Genomic DNA, 21931 nt, shown 5'->3' with positions numbered 1-21931 from the left:
CCGGAAGGTGCCTCTATTCCACATAATGTAATGTATAGCATGCATAGTAATCTAGTTACATTATTATTATCTAATTACAACTCATAGATCAGATGAATATTTAATAATATTAATATTTGACCATCACTGATTACAACAATTGTTCTAAATGTATTATTATACAATTGAATACATTTCCAGTACATTGTCGCATACAGGGATGTTTTGCAAGCAATGTAAGCTAAATTACCAGTACTCATTCTGTTTATATGAAATTACTTTAAAACTAGACAATTTATTATTTAGCAGGTAATTGATATTATTAAATGTGTCTGCTTTAAAGTGAGACTGAATGTATATTGCAGTACACTAAGACATTATTTAAACTGGATTTCAAAGCGTGATTAGTGAAAAAAGCAGGATTCAAATAAAGGGAGAGGAAGAGAATGAGAGAACGAGAAAGAGGTGGTGAAGGCTCTCAGAGGGAAGAGTTCTGTCACTCTCCTCTCCCCGTTTCCCTGTTTCATACTTATATTCTCACTTTACTCCCAGTCTCTCACCCCCCATTGTGTCCCGTTGTCATGCCCGTCTCAAAGTTATAAATTAGCACAGCAGGAGGATACCACGGGTGAGTGGGGGGGGTAGCCTTTTGTGCCTTGTTCATGAGGGGGTCAAACTGGGGCTATCGTATTTATAGGAATGCTTCGGCTGTCAGAATATGAAGTTTATGTTTGTTATTGAGATGATAAAAGGAAGGAGAGTTGGGGGACACCATCCTGAGTCCCCAGGAAGGAAGGGTTGGAGGACGTTTGTCAGGAGCGGTGGGGGTGGTGGGGGTGTGGACTGGTGAAGCACTCCACATTGCATTGTGGCAAAGTGCTCTTTGTCTGGGAGACATTGAGGCTTATTAGATATTTTAAGGTAGTCCCATTAGAACAGATAAGCTGAGCTGGACTGAGGCACTCAGATCGATGACTCATTATAGAGAGATTTTCGCTGATGTGCTGAGAGAGGTTAGTGGTTTAGCTAAACTGACACTAACACTCCCCCAATCCCTTGGCCCCGAGAATGGCGCTCTAGGAAAAACTCCAAACAAACCAAGCTTTCTTGGGGTTTCCTCTTCAAAAAGGAAGTGTAATGTTTGAGCCTTCTTCTTTCCAGTGTGGTTGAGTTTAATAACTTGCTGGTCTTCTGTGTATATTTTCACGTGTGGGCCAGTTTTATTTTGGAATGTCTCATAATCATTACCTGCTGCTTTTTATTGGACGAAAAAATGCCACCTGTGGTTTTAGCTCCCGTTCAGCTGGAACAAGAATTACTCCATTAACAGAGAAAATGAAGAAAGCGCCCAGGCTAAGGCCATAGGTCTTTGCAATTATTTTAACTGCGCTGGGGCCATGTCCGCTTGCTGCATTGATTAGCGGGTGTGTTTTCTGGTTTTAATGGAATGGGTTAGTTGGGTTTCGTTTTTTTCCTTTGTAACGTTAAGGCAGCACAAGCCACTGCTCCTGTAGAAATTTCATTTTCTGAATCACAGCACAAACCTAATTGCAACACCGCTCGGCTCCCAAGGGCAGATAGTCATTTAGCCTTTTTCTCCAGTGGATCAATATTAATAACAAATATGCTTCACATTTCTGCAGCATCATGCCTTATTTTTGACTGCTTGACTGCTTGGGCCTTTGCCTTGCATGATCATGGTGTGTTTCCTACCACAGAATTTGGCCTGGAGCCAATCAACATTTATCCTGAACCTTGACTTGCGAATGAATGTTAGCATCACACAGGGTCTGACAAGTTCTTTTTGCGATTACCAAATTTTGTGAAGAAGAAAATCATTGTGAGGCAAAACTGAGGAGAAACTGATGGTACATTGAGTTCAGGCCTGTGCTTTTGGATGCATGCATAACCCTTTGTTCTCCATGAAAAGGACAGTGTACGTATACGCCTATGTTTGCATACTTCCGGGCCAAGGCATATTATCCACAGGACCATTGCCTTGTCTCTCCACCAGTCTGGAGACAGACGTGTATCACATCAGAACTTCTCTCTGGGTCTCATTACGTGCTATAGCTACCATGCAGGACGAAGCCTCACATATGCATGATAAAATCAGCTGTATGTTTCTCTCTTTTCACATGCTTGTCTCACGCTTGTCGGAGGACGTCAGCATCAGGGCACAGGCTTTATGGCTTTGTTGACACAAGCCTAAGGCAGGGACGACCCCTCTTTAAGCCCTAGGAGACGGCGGGGTCAAGTGGGTGTGAGTGGAAGAGGGGAACGGGTGGACGTCTGTGACCATTGTCCTGACGCTGTCTCTAATGGGTTGTAAATATGATAACCCCGTGATCCCGTTGACCAGAGAGGGGACTCTCCTCAAGTCCATCTACAGACTCCGACTGGAGGGCGGGGGTTGGTGGGGAGGGTGGGGGTAGGTGGGGAGGGTGGGAAAAGCAGTAGAGAAGAGAAAGTGATACAGAAAGCTTCTCTTTCGCTCTGAACACAGACCGCTGAAACACGGAGGCACAGCAATGGGCTGTTTGGGTACTGCTTAGTCACAGTCATGCATTTGTTGTAATTATTATGATTATTGTTATTGTTATTATCATTGTTATGAAGCTAATTTAATGATCTAAATAAAAAAATGATTGTTGTTTTCATTTCAGATTTGTTTTTATTACAGATTTTAAAAATTGTTATGAAAGCCTCACTGTCTGCTCTCAGAGAATCTGACTGATAGTCAGTAGATTCAGATTAAATGAAGAATGAATCAAAGGTGTGCCTCTTAAATTTGTCACAAAAAATATCTCTAAATGATTTTAGCTTTTTTTAATTTGAGGCAAAAATGTATGACCAAAGAGTTTTTCTTCTCTGTGATTTGGAAGCAGATGCAGTAGATTTAGAAGCAGAGTGGAGAAGTGTATGAGTGTGAGTGTTGTGGCAGAATAGTCAATGGTAAATGATGCATTAATGGCTATAAGCAGAGTGACCCTGCTTGTTTCAGGACTGGGAGGGGGTTGACCCGGGAGGCGTGCTCTGACTGTAATTGACCCGAGCACACAGAGAGCCTCTGTCCGAGTCAGGGCGGGGCATGGCGGAGAGATTAACCCCGCGGCCCGTGTAAAATCGGTGAAAGCGGGAGCCACGGGGGGGGGGGGGGGGGGGGGGGGGGGGCAGCAGCGATCTTTCATTATCGCCCCCTTGCTACCCTCTCTGCTGCTCTGTCCATCCTTTGCCTCCCTCGCTCTCTCCGTACTTTTCTTAAGCTCATGCTTTGGATGACAAATGAGAGCAATTTACCGCACAGTTCAGCACGGATGGAAAACCTTGAGGCCTGATGCCCTGGACTTATTGAACCTGCGATCAAGAAGGATTGAGCAGAACTGTGGGGCGCCTGCGGTTCCGTTCACACAGAACCGTGTTTGTGCTTCCTCACTGCGGTTCTCCTTCTCTTTCCAACGACATACCTTGGCCCTCATTGACAAAGATCATTCCAGGGCCTTATTGTTTTGCTGCAGTGAAGTGTAGCCGTCATGCCATTTAGGGGACAGTAGAGAGTCCACACTGCAAAAAACCAAAAAATAAGTAAATCTCAACAAGTATTTTAGTCTTATGTTGAGACTAATAATCTTTGCTAATTTTTGCTAAATAAGACAAAAATATTGGCAATGAGGTGAGACAGTTTGACACGTTTCAAGATTGGGCCGTGGGATCAGGCAAATAGTAACTTAAAACAAGCTAATATTTTTTACTTGAGTGAAAGAAATGCAATTTTAAATCTAATTGCAAGACAAATACTTGTTATGACTTTTTTGCAGTGCATTCACAAACAATTATAAACCAATACTTTCTAACACTAATAGTGTTTCTAATCACATTGATACGCCTTACTGGGCCTTGAGTAGTTATTGTTGCCCGTATCGATCCCTGTCAGATTGCATCAACATCACATTCCCGGTTTTGAAGGTCAAACAATGTCCCACGCAGTTTCATAGCTGCTGAATTAGCAGTGGCCAACCGTTTGTGTGCATTGTGTACAGGTCGGGAGATGAACAGAAAAGACGCTGTTCAGCCATGTACCAGTACCACATTTTTTGTGGGGGGGGGGGGGGGGGTATGGGTGGGGGATGTGTACTCTCTGGACTTTTCTTAAGAACCAGGGTTGGAAGAAGAATGGAAGAATTCAACAGGAAAAATTGTATTTTCGCTCCTCCAAGCTGCATATCGAATTCAGCCACAGAGTCGATTGAGTGTGCTGAAATGCACTACTGGCCTATGCAGGCTGCCAGCAGCCCCAGCCTCTGCCTCCAAGGGTCACTCTGCAGCCAATGGGAAATTTACGATCACTCAGATTTGGAAGATTACAAAGGCAGCAACATGCACAGGTCTTAAGAAGAAATTATTACTATTCTTATTGCTAAGTCAAAGAAGTATATATCTAACTGGAACCTTGGGGAGGAAATGTAATGTATCGTCATGATACTGCGCAAAGTTGGAGATGAGGAGTTTTCTCCCTGTTTCTCTTACAGCTGATGAACTTTATTATAGCCCCCTCAGGTGAAGTCTGATCGAAGTTGCTTTGTGTGGTCTTGCAATAATGTTACAGTGAACAATGGAGGGTGGATTATGGCCTCCCCAATGTTGAGTGATATTCCCCCTGTGTCTCCACACACCGGGAAGCTTTGGCAGGAGGTTTGAGGTGCAGAGTTGGGCTAGAGACGTTCTCACATAGCCTCAGGTCCCTGCGACATAGCAGAGAGTCCTACTTCAGACAGCACATTGAGAGGACTGGAGATGGTGGGGCATGTACATGCTGTATATGGGGAGAGAGCTCGGAGGAGCATGGAAGGCCCCTCTCTTCTCATCACTGCAGTCCCAGCTCTCTGCAGACTGGGCCAAAGCAAACACCAGCGCTTATTCCACCTCACAAGGAATGTGGTCCATGAACTCTTTCACACGCTTCTTTCTTTCTTTCTTTCTCTCTCTCTGTTTCTCTCCTTCTGTTGGCCCGTTCACTTATTCTTGCTTTTTTAATGACCTCCCACCTCACAAGCTGTCATCTTTTCTTTGGTATTTTGCCAATATTTCACTTTTAAAGATATACAAAACTTTTCTGTACAGCGTGTTTCTTCCAAATTCTGTCCTGACTGAGTGAATGTGTTCAGGCATTTGGCTTGCAGTGGTCTGGTGTAGCTGTGGAAAAGACAGTGAGCTACAATGTGACAAAATAGCTGTACACATTCTTCTCTGCAGCCTGAACATTTAAACTGTAAGGCAGCTTTGCATAAATCATGTCTTAATTACAAACCTTGCAGAGCTGATTGCATAATTCTGGGATCAGAAGCATTTTTTCCCCTTTCTGACTATTGAGCTGAAAGACATACTTTATAATGAATGTAACTATAATTAGGCAGCACGCCATTGTGAAATGTAGTAATTTATAAGCCTAAATGAATGTATAATGAGCAGATGAATATATTAAATTGATTTTATTTGTGCTGTTATTTTATTTTGTTTAGTTTTGGTTGTATGGTTGTTTTCTCGATTGAATATACTGCATAATGCAGTTTAAGATTAGAGCAAGTTTGACTAGGTTCTGTTTGTCTGAATACTAATGTAACATATGTGACATTAAGAATGTGATGTCTGGCTGTGTAAGGATTGCTCTATTGCTAATTTCGTGAGACAAGCACTTGCGCAGTCATGCTTAAGTTCTCTCAGAATCTCTCTTGGGTTGCCTTGTGTGAACCTTTCAGGGGTTTGTCGGTCTTTCGCCAGCGTCGGCTCTGCAGCCATGTGAATCTGGCTGTGACAGCACAGCCGCGGCGAAGGTTTAACCCCGGCAGCCCATTTCCATGGAAGCGTGCGGCAGCGACAGCGGAGGCTGCTTTTGAACTCTGCTTGGTAAGGGGTCCGGAGGGCCCGGCAGCAGACAAAAACAGTGCGCTGTTTGTTAGCAGCTAATCGCCTTTATTTCAGATGAGCGCCCTCTCAAAAGAGAAAGAAAATGATGAGACAAAAAATTTGACCCTGTTGGCATAAGCGTGGGAAAACGGGGTTTGTCGTGTGATCCCACTTCCTGCTATGCCAGCCTGGGAAAGGGGGCACCTGGAAAATGGAGCACGCCTTCGGTGCAGGGTTTGGCTCCAGAGGGACACTACCCCTGTGCCTTTGATCAAAATCATCAGTTCCTATTGAATGTCCATGTGAACTCTTGTTTCACAGTTTCCCCCACACAGGAAGTGGTATTTTCCAGTCACAGGGTGGGGTGAATGAATTGAGGTGAAAATGAAGTAAAAATACCCCCCTCCCTGAATAATACAATGAGGCAGCCATGAGGAGGAAAGGCCCTGAAACAACACTCATGCATTCCAAATAACGCAGGAACAGAGGGATTGCTGCAGGAGGCACCCATTAATAACTGCTAATGTCGCCTGTCCTCACTTCCTGGAAGTAGTGGAACAATCGCTGTCCACAGTGTGACCCAAGGCCATCATGTAGGTGGCCTTAAATTTTGGAACACACACACACACAATCACACACCTGATCGCAATCTTTGGACATTTTATGCACACATATGCGTGTGAATGCATACAATCACATTTACACACATTCATATCATCACTCACATGTATGTGACCATTCTCTGGAAGCTTACCTGTGTATATCCACAGTGGAGGAGCATGGTCTTTAAAACATGGCCTTCAAATTGTGTATCACAGACGCTCTTTGCTTTCATGTCAGTCTAACTGCAGAGAACTGTGAGATTAGGTTCCCTCTACTGGCTATAGACAATGGCCACCAACCTTCACAGGAACCCCCCTTCCAGCTCGTCCCCTCCAGTTTTTTTTCATTGACCTGATATCTGGATGACACTCTGATTTGGCTAATAGTAGCTAGATTGTTGCTTGCATTGTCAAAGCAGAAGTGCAATGGTAGAGAGAGGAGAGTAGATACGGAGGCAAATCTTCCACTGAGAAACACATGCAAGGGCCTCCAGCTTCTCCCTTTCAAGCCACTTCAGTCTCCAACACTCCTAGCACACCCTTAACTCAAAGTACGTGTGTGTGTGTGTGTGTGCGTGTGTGTGCATGTGCTTGTGAAATCATATTAAAATTCCATAACTAATTAACCGTATTAAGTCCCCTTATTATGATATTATGATCCCTTTGTTCACTGTAGGCCTAAAAAGGAAAACAGGAATTGGTGAAAGAGGAGATTAAATCTAAACTGAGATAACATTGAACGGAACAGATTAGCTTAAAATGGGAACAATCAGTTTGTGGGCAAAATTTAAAACCTACGGTTACAGTATGTATAATTGCTTATGTACAACTACGGATGGACTTAGATTTGTGAGCTTGCATATTAGGTGTTAGTGACCACATGCAAATGCAAAAGGATTTTGCACACTGGCTAAATGTATTATATCACAACATCTTGTATATGCAGTAGTGGCGGCTGGTGACTCAAAGAATTGGGGAGGACAGGAGAAAAACCTGTCCTCCTGTTTTAAACAAGTTGGGTACTTATCTCTACTGTCATATCTTCAACAAAAAAATGAAAAAGGAACAAGATTAATTAAAAATAAAACAACATATTTATTCTGTTCTTTCCAGATTCACCATACAGGCATAATGCAGAAGATCAGTATTTATCAATGGTGTCAGAAGTAACAAAAAGCAGGCCAGCTTTAGAGGGGCTGTGTTAAACAACCTCTGATTTAGAAAGGAAAAACAAAAACCCATGAGAATCTGGAATTAATAAAAATTCAGGAAAAAAAAATGAAGTCTGTTAGAGTTATTCTGCCTGTGGGAGGGTTCCACTCACTTCACATGCTGGGAGATCATCTTCACAGCTGCTGCGAGGCCTGTTGTTGATGGGTTCCCCATCAGAAGCCATGGCCAACAGTACAATCTGTTAGCCATAGGACTCCCCGTTAGCCAAGGATGCCTCTCCTACCAGGGCCTAGATTCACGTACGTCGCTGAAACAAACCAGGAGGATTTCATGCGTTTCATATAAACTTATCTCGTTAATCGAATTTGGGCTTATTCCTTTTCATGAATGTAAGTTACGATTTGATTAGTAAATCTGATGCTGAATCATCCCAGATAACTGCGTGCACACGCTCTGAAATGCATTAGATTCATATAAGAAGGCCTGCCCTAATGGATTCATTTTTTTTTCCCAAGAGAGAAAAATGGTTTATTAATTTCAGCCATTTTCTTTTTTTTTATTTTGATCTTCCTCTTGCCTCTCAAAAAAATAGAAGCATCCTCCTCTCCTCTCTATGGACCAGCTTTGTGTGATATGCAGTTACCAGGAGTCAATGGCATGCCATTTTTGGAAATTGACATTGAGAAGCTGAATCTGCTCATGTTTGTGTGCGTATCATCAGGATCAAGAAAACAGTTAGCGTGGATGCCAGCAGTTAATGCACAGGATATACTGGTATCAAGCGGAATATGTTTTTTCTCTTAGTCTCTCACTGTACCCGTTTACATTGCAGCAGCTGACATTAAAATCCTAACTTAGGTGGGCTCATTTATAGATTCCTTCCCCTACTCACACCCCTGCCTCGGTGCTGCTGTGTTTGTGACCTCTGACCTCTGTTTTCAGCGGCATTGGTCCCGCTGCAGTTCAGACCAGAGCTGGGACAACAAACACAGCTTTATCTTCATTACAGGGACATGCTGGCCAGCCCCAGCAGTCTCCCCCATAAGCCCCTGTGCCTCCCATGGCCCAGACAATCATGTTGAGATGTAAACAGAGGGAAAGGCTTTCTCTCCTCCAGGTCAGCAGGATTAGCACTCTGACATGATGCAGAAACAACAGGAACTTCTGTCCACATCTGCATGGGGTTGGGTTTGCGCTGTATTTTTTGTTCTTGGTACTCTTAATTTATTCCTTGTTCTGCTCTTGCATAGAATGTCGAGGTGCTTGTGTGCTGTCAATAATATTTTATTTCACAAGGTGTCAATTCTGCTGATTTCAAATTTTCTCACAGTGATCAAGATAACAACTACAGCCTGGGCATTCTGAGTTGGAAACACAAGAATAGACATGAAAATGTGATTTTAGTTTTCTGGCTTTGACATGCTAGATATGGTCCAGAATTTAGAGATGTTTGATGGCCTCCTGAGAAGGTTAGTGACCTCAGTCTATCTGAGTTTGTCGCTCCTTCTTTTTCTCTCTGTGCTGTCTTGCCTGGCTGATGGCTCTCTCATTGTGATTCAGCTCAGGCAGCAGTAATGCCACTTCATTCCCACAATCCCTGATTCCCAAGTCTGCTCAGACCCAAGGAGATAACCCTGACCCCAAAGTAATCCTAGATTAAATTAGAGCAAAGAGAGGCTTTGCTGCCAGCCCGTGACCTTTGACCCCTGCCTTGACTGCCGCCTTGGCCGTCATGTCTTGGGTCTCACACTTGTGTGTGTGTGTGTGTGTGTGTGTATGTGTGAGAGAGAATGTGAATTCTTACTACCAGAGTGGCGGTCTCATTTTGGTGTGTGACGGCCAATAACCACAGAGCTTAACAGCCATTTTTCAGCCCAGATTAATTTCTTTATTTCATTTTACTGCGGTGCTGCTCTAGTGCCTGTCACTTATCTGTGGTTTTAGAGGATTTTCTCCTTATTCGGGCTGCGTTTAACTTTCATCGTTATCGGAGAGCTCTGCTGTTCCTCGCTGGCCGAGTGACAGGCTCTAAATCACAGCTCTGGCCATACTTGAATCACCAATGCAATCTGGCTCTAAATCCAAACCGCAGTGCTTCTGGTGGAGGAAAGGGCTAACACTGGTCTTGCCAGTCAAATTTTAAAATAGCACAGATAATAGATATATGGCACTATCTTTTTCTTTTTGGAGTGAATACACCTGAAATCACCTCAGATTTCTCAGTCATCATATTTTCTGTATATTTTTGGATTGAAAGAAGTAGAGGAGGTGCCTGGGCCAGAACAAAAACACCTATTTCCTCTGCCTTCAGTTTATTTTTAAATCAACAGGCTTCCTTTCCTGGGTTTTAATTAACAAGCCCAGTTAGAAAACCGGTAATTGGTGTGCGAAAGGATGAGTGTGTCTACATCTTATCCGCCCTATGAGGTGCTGTCCTCTGTCCATCTCATTTACCTCATGCTGTTGTCAGGTGACCAAGCAGGCCTGTCGTGTTGAGGCGGGGTGTGAATATGCAGCGCTGTAGTGGATTTCTTTCTGCAGTTCCTCCTGCTAAATGACCCCTGCATCTGCTTACACAGCCTGTCCGTCAGCACCGAGGAGTGGGCAGGAAATGGAGGGGTCATTGGTTTGACAGGACACGGAACCATGGTGGTCAAGATATTTATTTGGACAATAAAATTGCCACTCATTGCCCCTCAGAGCTGATACTCAAGGCCAATAGGATTTGGTGCCATTCTATGAGGAGGATGGGGTCAGAATATGTGGTCCATAATTTTAGAGGCGGTGAGCTAATAGTCCCATGCTGTGTGTATGTGTGTGTGCGCATGTGTGCCGGGGGACTGATAATGAAGTGTTGATATAGGCGAACAGAGAGCTGTCATGATTTAGCATTTAGCAGGTATGGTAGTCAGTGATAGGTTGGGGGCAATATTTAACAGATACTGAGAGTGCGAAGGGGGTGTTATTTAGCAGGACCTTCACTAAGAGACACTGCAGACTGCAGAAAGCAAAGAGAGGAGAGCACGAATGCAGGCTTGGCAGGGAACAATCCGTGGAATGGGCTGGTTACACCCGGCTCTTTATTAAGACTCTCAGGGTGAATGCAGAGCGGGAATTCGAAGGACGCGCAAGGAATGTCTGGGCAGGTATGCGCCATTGTGTGCTGCCGGAGGAGATGGGTCGGGCTGATAGCAGCTCCACATACAGGTGCCTGATGACAAGACGCCCGTCGCACCCCTCCTAAAACCCGCCGGCATGTTTCATTACCTCCCGCTCTTCAAAGGCACATGCTGGGCCAGGGCACAATGCGGGCCTTTCTGCATGACGCTAAAGCCCCAGCTCAGCTCCACCGGCTCTCTCAAACTTGGCGAGGGGGACAGAGATCAGTCGCTGATGCCAGGTACCAATGGAGGAACCCAATGGATCATGGGAGAGTTATTTTTTGAAGAGAAGGGGCAGTGGAGGGAAGAAATCAAGTTTGATTTTGTGCAGTCGAGTTGCTGGGTGTCTGGGAGAAACTTGTCTGGTTGAAGCATGTCCAAAGCTGAAGCCATGACTCTGTTTGTTTGTGCACTCTGCTACGTGTTTCCCAGAGGCTGTGTGACTCAGACACGGGCACACAGCAGGACCAGGGTGGTGTGTCCTAGCTGTGTAAAAATACAATAACACTTACACCTATCAGTCTTCTGCAAGTGTGATCTCTTCCTCTGATTTCTCCTGTACATGCTAAGCTGTGGATTCCTTCTGATCTTTAGTCAACAATCTCACTTCCTTGGTGTTATTTCCAGATTCATATCTGACCTTAGGGTTGCAGCTGCTCGCAGCCTCCTTTTCAGCAGTGCTGGGTGAGACTTGGCATCCAGGCCTTTTGAACTTTTGATCTTCTCTTGTCGGCAACACCTCTTGCCTTTCTGTGGTGACCGCAAGCAGTCACAGAAATTGCCCTTGTGTTTATTTGTCTTTGGTCATCATGTGTAGAGCCATGACGACAGCAACCCATTAATATTTTTGGAATGGAACATAGAATGAAAATGTCTTTCAAGGAGGAACAGCTGAGTCAGTCGGGAGATGTTTCCTTTTTTCACAGTATTCATTTTCTTAGCAGAAGGCTTATCCAGAGAAGCTTATACACCCTTTTTGGGTTTTTTTCTGTATTTTGTCAATAAACTGCTGAATATTATGGTAGCTACTGGACTAAGTTCCTTGCAAGGATAGGGCCCAACCAAAAATTCAAACCTACCCTACATGCCTAACTCCTGAACCACTATGTGTATTGCCACCAAAGGATCTATGCTACTAATCACAGGTTGTCTCTCTGAAGAGCACAGCTGTTTTCACTGTAGTAACAAGCCATTCCCATAACAAATGTGCACATTCTGCCTAGGCTGGGTGCTGAAGATGGATGTCTATAAAGGTACCTCTGCACAGAACAGACAGTGGACACAGCCAGACCACATTAGGGGATTCTGGGAGCATGTGGCTGTAACTGTTTCTTTAACCTGTCAGTCTTATCCATGGCAGCCCCTGCCCTCATCTCACCACAGGGAATTAGTGTGAGAACGCCACCCGAGACATTCACAGCAGAGTCTAAATTATCCACATTGTGACATATAGGTGTGTCAGATTCACTGTGGGCCTCAGTCTGACAGTTTCGGGTCATGCTGCTTGGGAGGATATTGAGGTGCAGATTATATCTTAGATTCACAAATTATTTTGCCTATGATGGGTACAGCGCTGTGCTCCGTCTATAGCTATTTAGCTTTGACCAGGGTCTGCAGAAGATATGTATTGCAGAGAGCCAGACTGACTGATGGCTCAGTGCTACACAGCTTGAAAGGGCATGTTTTCGTTGGGCTGCTTCTGGAACCTGGTAATTGGGTGTAATGTCATTTGCATCCAATGGCCAAATACCTCATGACATTTCCATTAGAACCCGGGTTCACACGGGGTTAAACATGAGCACCCTGGCTTGAGCTGGAGGAGTTGATCACAGGTCAGTCACTCCTGGTGAAAAACAAGAAATTAAGTGACCAATCTTAAAGTGCACTTCACTCACAAGTCATAAGCACAGTTTACTCCTGAAGAGAAGCTATGCAAACAAGTGTGTAGAGCAGCGAGGCCAAAATTTCATGCCGCTGCTGTTCATTTTCAGTGGCAGCATGCGGTGGGGTGTTTATGAGTAGCATCATGTTTCAATGTCCGGTGGCTCCCAAGGCTAAGAGGTGGCTACTGCAGGGGACATGAAACTTTCAAAGCTCATGTCGCAGCTGGTTGGATGAATCATACAACACAGCCGCATAAAAGGGGTATAAAATTACCAACATTGCAGCTCTTTTTGTTTTCATCATTACTCTCTTATTCCCTGGAGCCATAAACCACACATGATGGCCCCATAGTTCTCTCCACAAAGGACAGTTTGTAAAACCTAAAGCACGGATTCTTTTTTTTGCCACCCTCTTGTTTGAGCGTGAGAGTATGTTACCTCATCCGTCGCTCTTGAACACTGTAATTAACTCTCCTGTCATATTAACTGTGGGAACTCAAGACTGTGGGCCCTCCATCAGGGCTGTTTTCAGGCACCACAGTCCTATCTATGCACAGGATCTCCAGAGCATCAGCTGATCTGTATCCAAACAGGTTTGCTCCAAATCAAAAGATACCCTTCATAATCTATCCTCTCTGCACAGTCATTGTTATCCAAGTTGGCTTACATTTTTTTACATTTTACAGTAGCTAGTATATTGATTACTGCTGAAGCAGTTTAGGTTCGGCAATTCAGAAGGAGTATTGCCCAAGGCTGGAACAGCAGTGTTACACCTATTGTGGGAATCAAACCCACAGTCTTAGGGTAACTGGTTCAGATCCTCAACCACTGCATTGCATAGCAGCTATTTAAATGTGGCCTGTTTCACATCAGGGTTTCAGCAAAGCTCACCTGGCAAGAGATGAGCTTCAAGCCCAGGGGCCTTTTTAGATCTTACTTGGATAGGATATTGCAGTGTTTGGTAATATTACCTGGCAACAGTGAAAGATCATTTCACCATCCAACAGACCGACAATACACCGAGTTGATGTTATACAGGTGGTTGTCATCTATCATGCAATAACCTGAAAGAAAACATAGCAGACTCAGGACTGCCAGGGCTGAAATCCTTCTCCTCCTGCCCCACCCTGTCTCTCCTCTGTAGTGTCAAGCCTTCAACTAACCTCAAAATTCAAAATACCTAGCCCCCCTCCAACCCTTACCCAATCTCCCATCCCTCTAACTCCCCCTCCTTATTCTCCCCCCATCCCATCAGTCTATTAAAGGACTGCCGTGAGCCTTCATGCTGATACATGCTCTCCTCTGTGCTCGACAGTGGCCAGCCTTTTAATTTAGCTGATTTGGAAAGAAGAAGAGTTAAAGCACACGTAATGCAAATTACAGAGGTATGGGCCAGCATTTATTTTTATTTTTGTTGGTTTTGTTGTCTCATGTTGAACATTGCCTGAAAGGTTTTCCATCATCCAGTAATGTTCTTTAATTCTGGATTTGGTGTAAAAGGAGATGTGGGTAGGATTGTGTACTGTAAGGTGATTGGAGATGCCATAATCTTTCCAAAGCTCAATTTCTGGAAGTTCCCACGTTCTTAAACAAACCACACAACACAAGTGCGACTTAATGCATTCACTGTGTGTTTATTTGGTTGAAAAAAGGTTCACTTTTTCAGATTTGGTATTACGCCAGCTCAGTGGCTTGAGCCGGAATGAAGTTTTATCCAGTTCAATATCCATTGCACGCTGCTGAAGGTTGTTCATACTGCACAATGATATTTGAGGGAGTTCTCCCCTGGCTTTCCGGGAATTTTTCTGACTGAGTAATGAAAGATATGCTATACATGGGTCCCTGAGGCTATCTGTAGGTTTGTTTAGAAGCCAAATCTTGTCTCAGCATTGGAAGGAAGGAGGGGCCAATTCAAAAAGAGGGACCTGTCTAAAATCAGCAGCTCCAGTGATCCATTTGTGGTTTCTGGCAGGGACTGCAGCCATTCCGGCATGACACAATGAGCACGGTCCAGAGGGCTTAAAGCCCCTGCATACGGGAGACCGCTTTCCTGGCTTTCAGGAAACAGTGTTTTTAACTGAGCCGGGGCTGAGCCCAGCGGAGGCTGGGCTGTCTCCCCACCGGATATTGAACCATTATGTGTGTGTGCACTGGCGGTACTAAAACTACTTGTGTTCTGGACGCTAATCAATGGTCAGCTGATATGACTGGGAACAGTGGATTACAACGCTGTGGTCAGTGGTTCTTTTTAACAGAAATGTGCATTTGATTAATTCCAGATATTGTTATTAGGTAATAGCTCTGGATAGTCCATGGGCACAGTGGGATGGTTCTGTCACCCATTGTGTCGATGACTAGGTTAAAGGATGAACATATGTTTTTAAAAGAACATTTTCCAAAGTGAGGAAATGAGAGACAGCAGACAGGGTATTCTCCACACTGCCAAGCAGGGGTTAAAGATGGCAAGATTTGGGTAAGAATTTGGTGAGGAGGCTCCTGGCCCTGCTTAGAGGGTATCAGCTGAGAGGTTGGGGCTGAGGAGGGGTGTAGGGAGAAGAGGAGGTGTTGGAGGAAGCCAGGAACATGAGCCTTCTGGGGGATGGCAGGGATTAAAGTGCCCAGTGAAGACAGCTCCTCTTCCTGCTGCCAATGTCAATGGGTGCACCTGTGCCCTTGCTCGGGTTTCGTGCTACATTGGTGTGACCTGGAAAAGCAGGGGTTGAAAGGGGTGCCAATTTGTGATTCAGGTGATATCAGCCCATTGGGTGGGGGGGGGGTGGGTCGGGGAGTGGGGAGTGCATCCTTTGCTGTCATAGAGATGCATAGTCCATGCCCACCACAGGACCCAAAACGTTCTATATTGAGATGGTCTGCAAGACTACAACACTGCCCCCTGTAGGGCAAGGCATCTGGACTCAGCTGTTTGTGCCCATCAGCCAGAGACACCGTGTCACCGTGAGCATGGCTCTCCCTGTTGAGCTACTGCAGCCACACCTTACCGAAAATGTCAGTCCACAGTACAAAGCAGTAGCTTGCACAGCAGTATGCCATTAGCGCCCATTCGGATGCTTGTAACGGCACAGTTTTACCTGAGTGAGCCAGCCAGTAGCAATGGCTTATTGTCTGTGTGTGTGTGTGTATTTTTGCAAGAGAGAACAGCGGGGTTGGTGCTAGTCAAAGCTAAAAGAGATTTTCCAAGCTCATCGGAGTGGAAAGCTAACTGCATGGCCCGTTTGGGGTGTCCATCTCCAGGAATTACCTTCCCATTCTGCACTGCTGCCCACCTTGAGAGGGATGTGGTATCAGGTTCCCCTACCCAGTAACACACAGTCTCACTTTCCCTCTCTAATGGGCCATTTCCAGTCCCTGGGGGGGGGGGGGGGGGGGCAGGGCCACCCCGGGAACAAAGCTCTGCAGTGTGTCCAGCCCTCCAGACCCCCCAGCCAGAGACAGCCTAATTTAGCACACTGTGCTCGTGCGCTTTAATGATTTAGCGGGCCCTAATGGGAGTTATTTGCGCTTTTTCCGATGTGGGATTCCAAAGCCCCAGGATAAGTAGATGCGGTGAAAACACTGTCCTGCTTGAGGATGAGAGGCAGACACAGTGTTTTGAGCTGCACCATCAGGCCTCCAAAGGCTTTATTTCTGAAAGAAAGCTTTCATACATGTTAAAGATGGGGGTCCCTTACTTTGAACATCCTGACTGCCTGGACAACAGAAGGAGTGTGTGTCTGTGTGTCTGTGCGTGTGACTGGCATGGTGTCTGTTGAGCCCATGCTCATTCCTTAGCTAGGTCCTAACAGCTTGCCGACCTGCCAGCATGGCAAAGCATAGTACCAGCCAGTGCCGCAGTACCCTCCTGCTTTTATCACAGGGTTTACACCAATATTTCGCCAATTCAGGTCCAAACTGTGATGTGTTCTGGTGGCTGGTGGACCAATGTATGAGCAGGATGGTCAAGAAGATAATTGCATTGCTTCTATTACGAGGGCTGGATCAACATTTGATGTTGACATATTCCATCAGTACCTCATCTTATGGGATGGAAGAGGATAATACACAGTAGCTGGGACACATTAAGCTCCAGGGTTTGTTCGTTCTTTCTTTCTTCTTATTTTTTTCTTTCTTTGCTTTTTCATAGACCACAAACCAGGAAGTTCCATTACTGTAATATAACAAGCCCTTGTGGCATTTTGTGTAAAATATCTTCCCTTTTAAAACTGAAGATTTCTGAGTGAGTTTCCACAATAGCCACAATGGATGTTAAATTATCCTTCTTAGTAATGCATCAGTGTGTGGTCTACAAGCGTCAGCATGCTTCGAGGAGGCTGTTCTGACCCACTGGTCAATTCTTATAACATAGCAGACAGAACAGGATTAATTTCTGCTTGGCTTGTCGATGCGGACTTTGGAGAGGAGGGATGAGGGCTTTCCAGATATTGTTTCATATTGTTTTAAACCCCCAGAAATGCAGAAAAAAATTGTTGCATTGTACCATGATGGAAATATGTACTTTAATACATGTATTGTTGTTGACATATAGCTGAATATATAATAGGAAAATATGGATGTGCATTGTACTTGAGGACACTTCAGGTATTTGCGGGGATGGGTTTGGTTTTTATGTGAAGAAACTGAAAAATTACAATAACAAGTGTGCGCCTGATGTCCAGACACTGTATTCTGTAGTTTGTATCCAAAAGACTACTGTGTTTGTGTATGTACATATGTGTATCTTTCACAGAAGTAAGTGGATTGGGGGGAGCTTGTGTAATGGAGGGCAGCACATCAGTCTGTCTGGCATATCGTCTGCTGGAGGCAGAGCATGCTGCTAGGTGTCAATCAACAGTGTGACCTGTTAATAGATTCTGTAAATGGCAGGCACTCTTATTCAATTATTATTTATAAATATAGAAACATTAGTGCTATTAACCATGCGTTAATGATGTAAACTACAACTCCACTGAAAAGTGACTCATATACTATACCCTCATGAATATACTGTATTGCTCAAGTATTGCTCAAAATAAAATATCATTTCAGAATGATGAATATGTGATATTTACTGGCTATGAATGGGCATTTGGACTTATGTTTGGTTGTTGGAACATATGTTCACAGTGGTAGAATATGGGTTTGAGTGTGGTCATGCATACGCTAGCCATGTGTCATCAGTGGCATGACTCAGGGCCAGAATCATGCTTGTGGTTTAAGAGGTGGTCTACCATCAACCAACAAGTTCACCATGAACTAGACAGCTGTGCTTATGGGAAGTTGAAAATGTTGAAATATTTCATTGGGAAGCCAGATCGAGGGAACGGCAGATTCAGTTTTGACTTTGTTCTTTGGAAGAAGAGCTATGGGGAGATTAAGATGGCTGCAAATCCGTGAATAGAACGCATAGCTGGGTGACGTGATGATTGATGCTGAGAGCGCACCCCAGCACGTGCCCACCCTCTCGTCCCAGCGGCAGCGCGACAAGCATTTGTTTGGTGTTTTGGGGTTTATGAGACAAGCTCCTGTCTATACACCAGCGCTGAGCTGATGAGACAGTCTCAACAAACCATCCGTCAAACCTGTCTGAGAGGATGCTTGGGGGTGGGGCGGTGGGGGTGGTGGGAGGAGGGTGCAGGGGTCAGGTTACTGTTGACAGGGCTGCGGCGGGCAACTCTTAACTGCCGTGCAACCACGGCAACACACCGGCTCGCAGATGATGAGAGGATACACCTAAATCCGTGATCAGGGTGTCTCCTCTTCTAAGATGAAAGTGAAACCCAATGAGAATCCTCATCTGAAAGGCCTTCACAGGAACCAGGGCCCTGATTTGTGGCCTTGTATTGCAATCAGCAAATAGTACTCACGGTTTTGGGTGTTTACACACAAATAATAAACCAAAAGTATCAATTAAATATTGTACTTAGTGTGTTCTGTTGGAACATGCAACAGACTGTAAATTATCCAAATTACTTCATGTGGGACAAAAACAAAACAAAACAAAAAAAACATCCAGATATATCCTTTAATAACATGGTGTGGGGGTTGAAATTGAATGAAAAATAAAAGATTTGTCAACAAGATGGAACAGATATTGTTATTTGTGATTAGCTAAGCATGCATGTGTGGGTGTGTGTGTGTGTATGTGCGTGCTCATGCTTGCTTGGTGCCCAGTGAAGTTGCATTGAGATGAAATGAGGTTAGAGTTAAGCAAGAGATGGCAGGTAGCTTGCTTTCTGTCATGCACCCAACCCTACTCTGGGGTTTGTGTAGTTTGTAAAATGAGAACCATCCCTGTTTTCATAGCTTTCACAAAGGTAATATTACAAGAGGACTGGATGCCTTGTTCCTTATTCGACCTGACATACAAAAAAAAACATTTCTGTGGATTTAAAAGAACTTGAATTTTGAATAGAGTTAGTCTGAAATTACCCTCTCTGGCCTGTAAAGTGCATTTTGTCCACTTGTGTTTGTGTGTGTGTGTGTGTGTGTGTGTGCACGTGCGCATGCATACATCCTTGTGTTATAATCCTTCTTTTCTGATGTCTCTCCTCTGTTTTCTCCAGAGCTAAGGTCCACTGGCACAGCCCATCATTTCTCCTTCCTGCTCAACTCCACTGACTATCGCATCCTGCGCATGGATGAGGACCACGACCGCATGTACGTGGGCAGCAAGGACTACATCCTCTCCCTGGATCTGCACGACATCAACAAGGAGCCACTGATTGTAAGAGATGACACCTTCACATCTCTCTCCCCTCTCCTCTGACATGGCTGCCCTATGGCGTAATACTAGGTACAGAGCTTGGTTTAATATACCAAGCCCGCATACTTTGCGTGTGAGGCCATTCAATTGGTCTAGCCAAACGGCTGACTTGAGGCCCATTTGCAAATACTTCTGATAATTCTGATACACACAATTGAAATTGCTCATGAAGGGCTAATTGTACAGTAAACTTCTGCTGTATCGTTTTTCAGGATTACAGCCTTTTCAGGCATTTAGGCTTCACAGTAAGAGCCCTGTCTCTCCTCTCTGATCGGCCAGCCCTTCGTTTGTATTGGAGCGCGTTCACAGTCCTTGTTTTTGCAGGGCGTGCAGCTAAGCGCTGTTATAACACCCTGGAGTGCTCCTTCAGGACTAATTACGGCCTGTGTGGACCTCGCCACCACCCCCGATAGCTGGGCCAGGGTCTATAAATCAAACTGATGTGGAATGGAGTGTGCGATGAGCTGTGTTGTTGCTACAGATAACCTCTTCTGCCCGTTCAGATCCACTGGCCGGTTCCCCCGCAACGGAAAACCGAGTGCATCTTATCTGGGAAAGATACCAATGTAAGTATTTGTGTTGATTCTGTTTACTGACGCTAACAACCTTATCCTTAATGACTCATGGGTCTTCATATCAGCCAATGGGCAATGCTGTGACTATTATTTGCCTGAATAATAGCTCTGTGTACGTAATGCATTTAGCAATCACAATTGACATGGTAATATATCTTTATACAGTACATGTGGGTGTCTGTGACATGTGTGCATATAGGGCTTCAACAAAGCCTTTTGAGACTGGGAGTGCAGTGCGCTTGCATAGCTTGGCTACATCTGTAAGGTGTCACATGTTGCGAGTCTGAATAATAAACAGTTTGGAAGTGTTGGCTGACCCGTTGCAACGACAAACCCAACAGTGGAGAATGTCTTTGAAAAACAAGGGATGGCTGTCTGGTTCAGTAGTGCCTGTAGTCTGGCCAAGTTTATGCCAGAATAGACATGCCTAGCTGAGCTTAGAGAAGATCAGCCCAAACTAGCCCAGCTCAGACCACACTTTCAAAACATTGAGCAGGTCAGACCAAACTAGCGCAGCTTAGCTTAGACTAGCCCAGCCCAGTGCTGCTCAGGCCAGCCCAAGACAGTACAGATGGGACTCCCTCTCCCTCTTCACACCCTTTCATTTGGACTTCACTCTACTGTCTGCTCAGACATAGATGGATACATAGCTGGAGCAGAAAACAATGTTAGAGGTGTTAGTGAAATGTCACTCTGTAAACCCAATTTTCCGTTGGAGCCTGTGGTTGAGGCGTTGCTTTCGGTTTGCACAATATCAAACTGCAGAGGAGGAAACTGGAGGGGGCTTATAGTGAGCACTCCAGGGACCATTCCCTGCAGCACAATGGTCTGTAACAGTGCACCTCATGGGCAGACGTACCCCCTCTTTCCCACTCGCCTTCCATCTGAGACACAGACACATAATAACGTTTGTGCTTTGGGGACCTAAAAAAAGACTTTATGACTGGTGGGTATCAGGTAGATGAAGGCAAGAAACTGGACACTCAACACTCCAAAACCTCTGGGTTGAAAACCATTCCAAAAAAACGGAATAGATCTTTTCTCTTTGATGTGAGAAAAAATGTAGAGCCTCTTCTCAGTCTCTTCTTTTGATTAACTCCTTGTGTTCATGTGTGGGGAGTCTTTGGTAAAGGTGCAGGTGGGAGAACAGTGTGTTTGGCTGAATCCCTGGGGGAGAGAGCTGATGTGGAATAGAACCCCAGTTACCTGTTATTTGCAAATAGTGGGTTCATTTAATCGCCACGAGCTCTGGCACTCAAATCAGTGTGTGTTTTGTTTTAAGATTGAGCCACACTGTTGCCAATCATTATTTTTTGTTAGGGATTCCGTATTGGGGGGAGGGGTTGTATTCCAGTAAAAATGCTTAATTGGCAGGTTTAAGACGTGTAATGCAATGGCTAGTGCTTCTCTACCCCATCATTCAGGTGGTCTGGAAAACCTGGGTTAATTCATATGGAGTTGTGGTAACCATGGGAACCAAAGGAACATTGTGTAATTATGAATGTCTGACAAATTATCAATTCATGGAGTGTAAAGAGTCTCTCTGTAACATCTATGCAGTGAGAAGGTGAAGACAAATCAACACAATGGGATGCCTGAGTGGAGTCCTGCAGAAGGACCCAGTCACAACTAATCAATCTGCTGAATGATCTCATACAATTGCACATCTGCTTCTTACACAAGCACACTGCAGAAAAGGCTTTTTATACATGTTTTATTTAACTGTTTTTACTTAAAGAAAATACCTAAATATTCTTTCATTGAAGATCTGAGAAAGTCAACTTTTTAGAGGAACTTGAGGGCATATAACAACCTCTTCTCTCAGAACATCTTGCACCAGTTATCTGTGCAGTGGCACAGATGTGTTAAGCCCTCCTGCTCTGACCACAAAGAG

At 44.7% G+C, this 21931-nt stretch overlaps 1 protein-coding gene across 2 annotated transcripts in view; it reads left to right on the top strand.

Moving 5' to 3' along the window:
* Positions 1 to 21931, top strand: part of LOC118210921 (semaphorin-3F-like) — a 77158-nt gene that overhangs the window by 29404 nt on the left and 25823 nt on the right. For both annotated transcript variants that reach the window (XM_035387431.1, XM_035387429.1), the window contains exons 3-4: positions 19263 to 19423; positions 19966 to 20028. In XM_035387431.1, the coding sequence (XP_035243322.1) occupies positions 19263 to 19423; positions 19966 to 20028 (224 nt within the window). The remainder of the gene's footprint in view (positions 1 to 19262; positions 19424 to 19965; positions 20029 to 21931) is intronic.

Source organism: Anguilla anguilla, chromosome 13 (genome assembly GCF_013347855.1).
Source record: "Anguilla anguilla isolate fAngAng1 chromosome 13, fAngAng1.pri, whole genome shotgun sequence".
Lineage (NCBI taxonomy): Eukaryota > Metazoa > Chordata > Actinopteri > Anguilliformes > Anguillidae > Anguilla > Anguilla anguilla.
The sequence above is the reverse complement of the archived record's forward strand: the minus strand, read 5'-3'. Positions and strand labels throughout refer to the sequence as shown.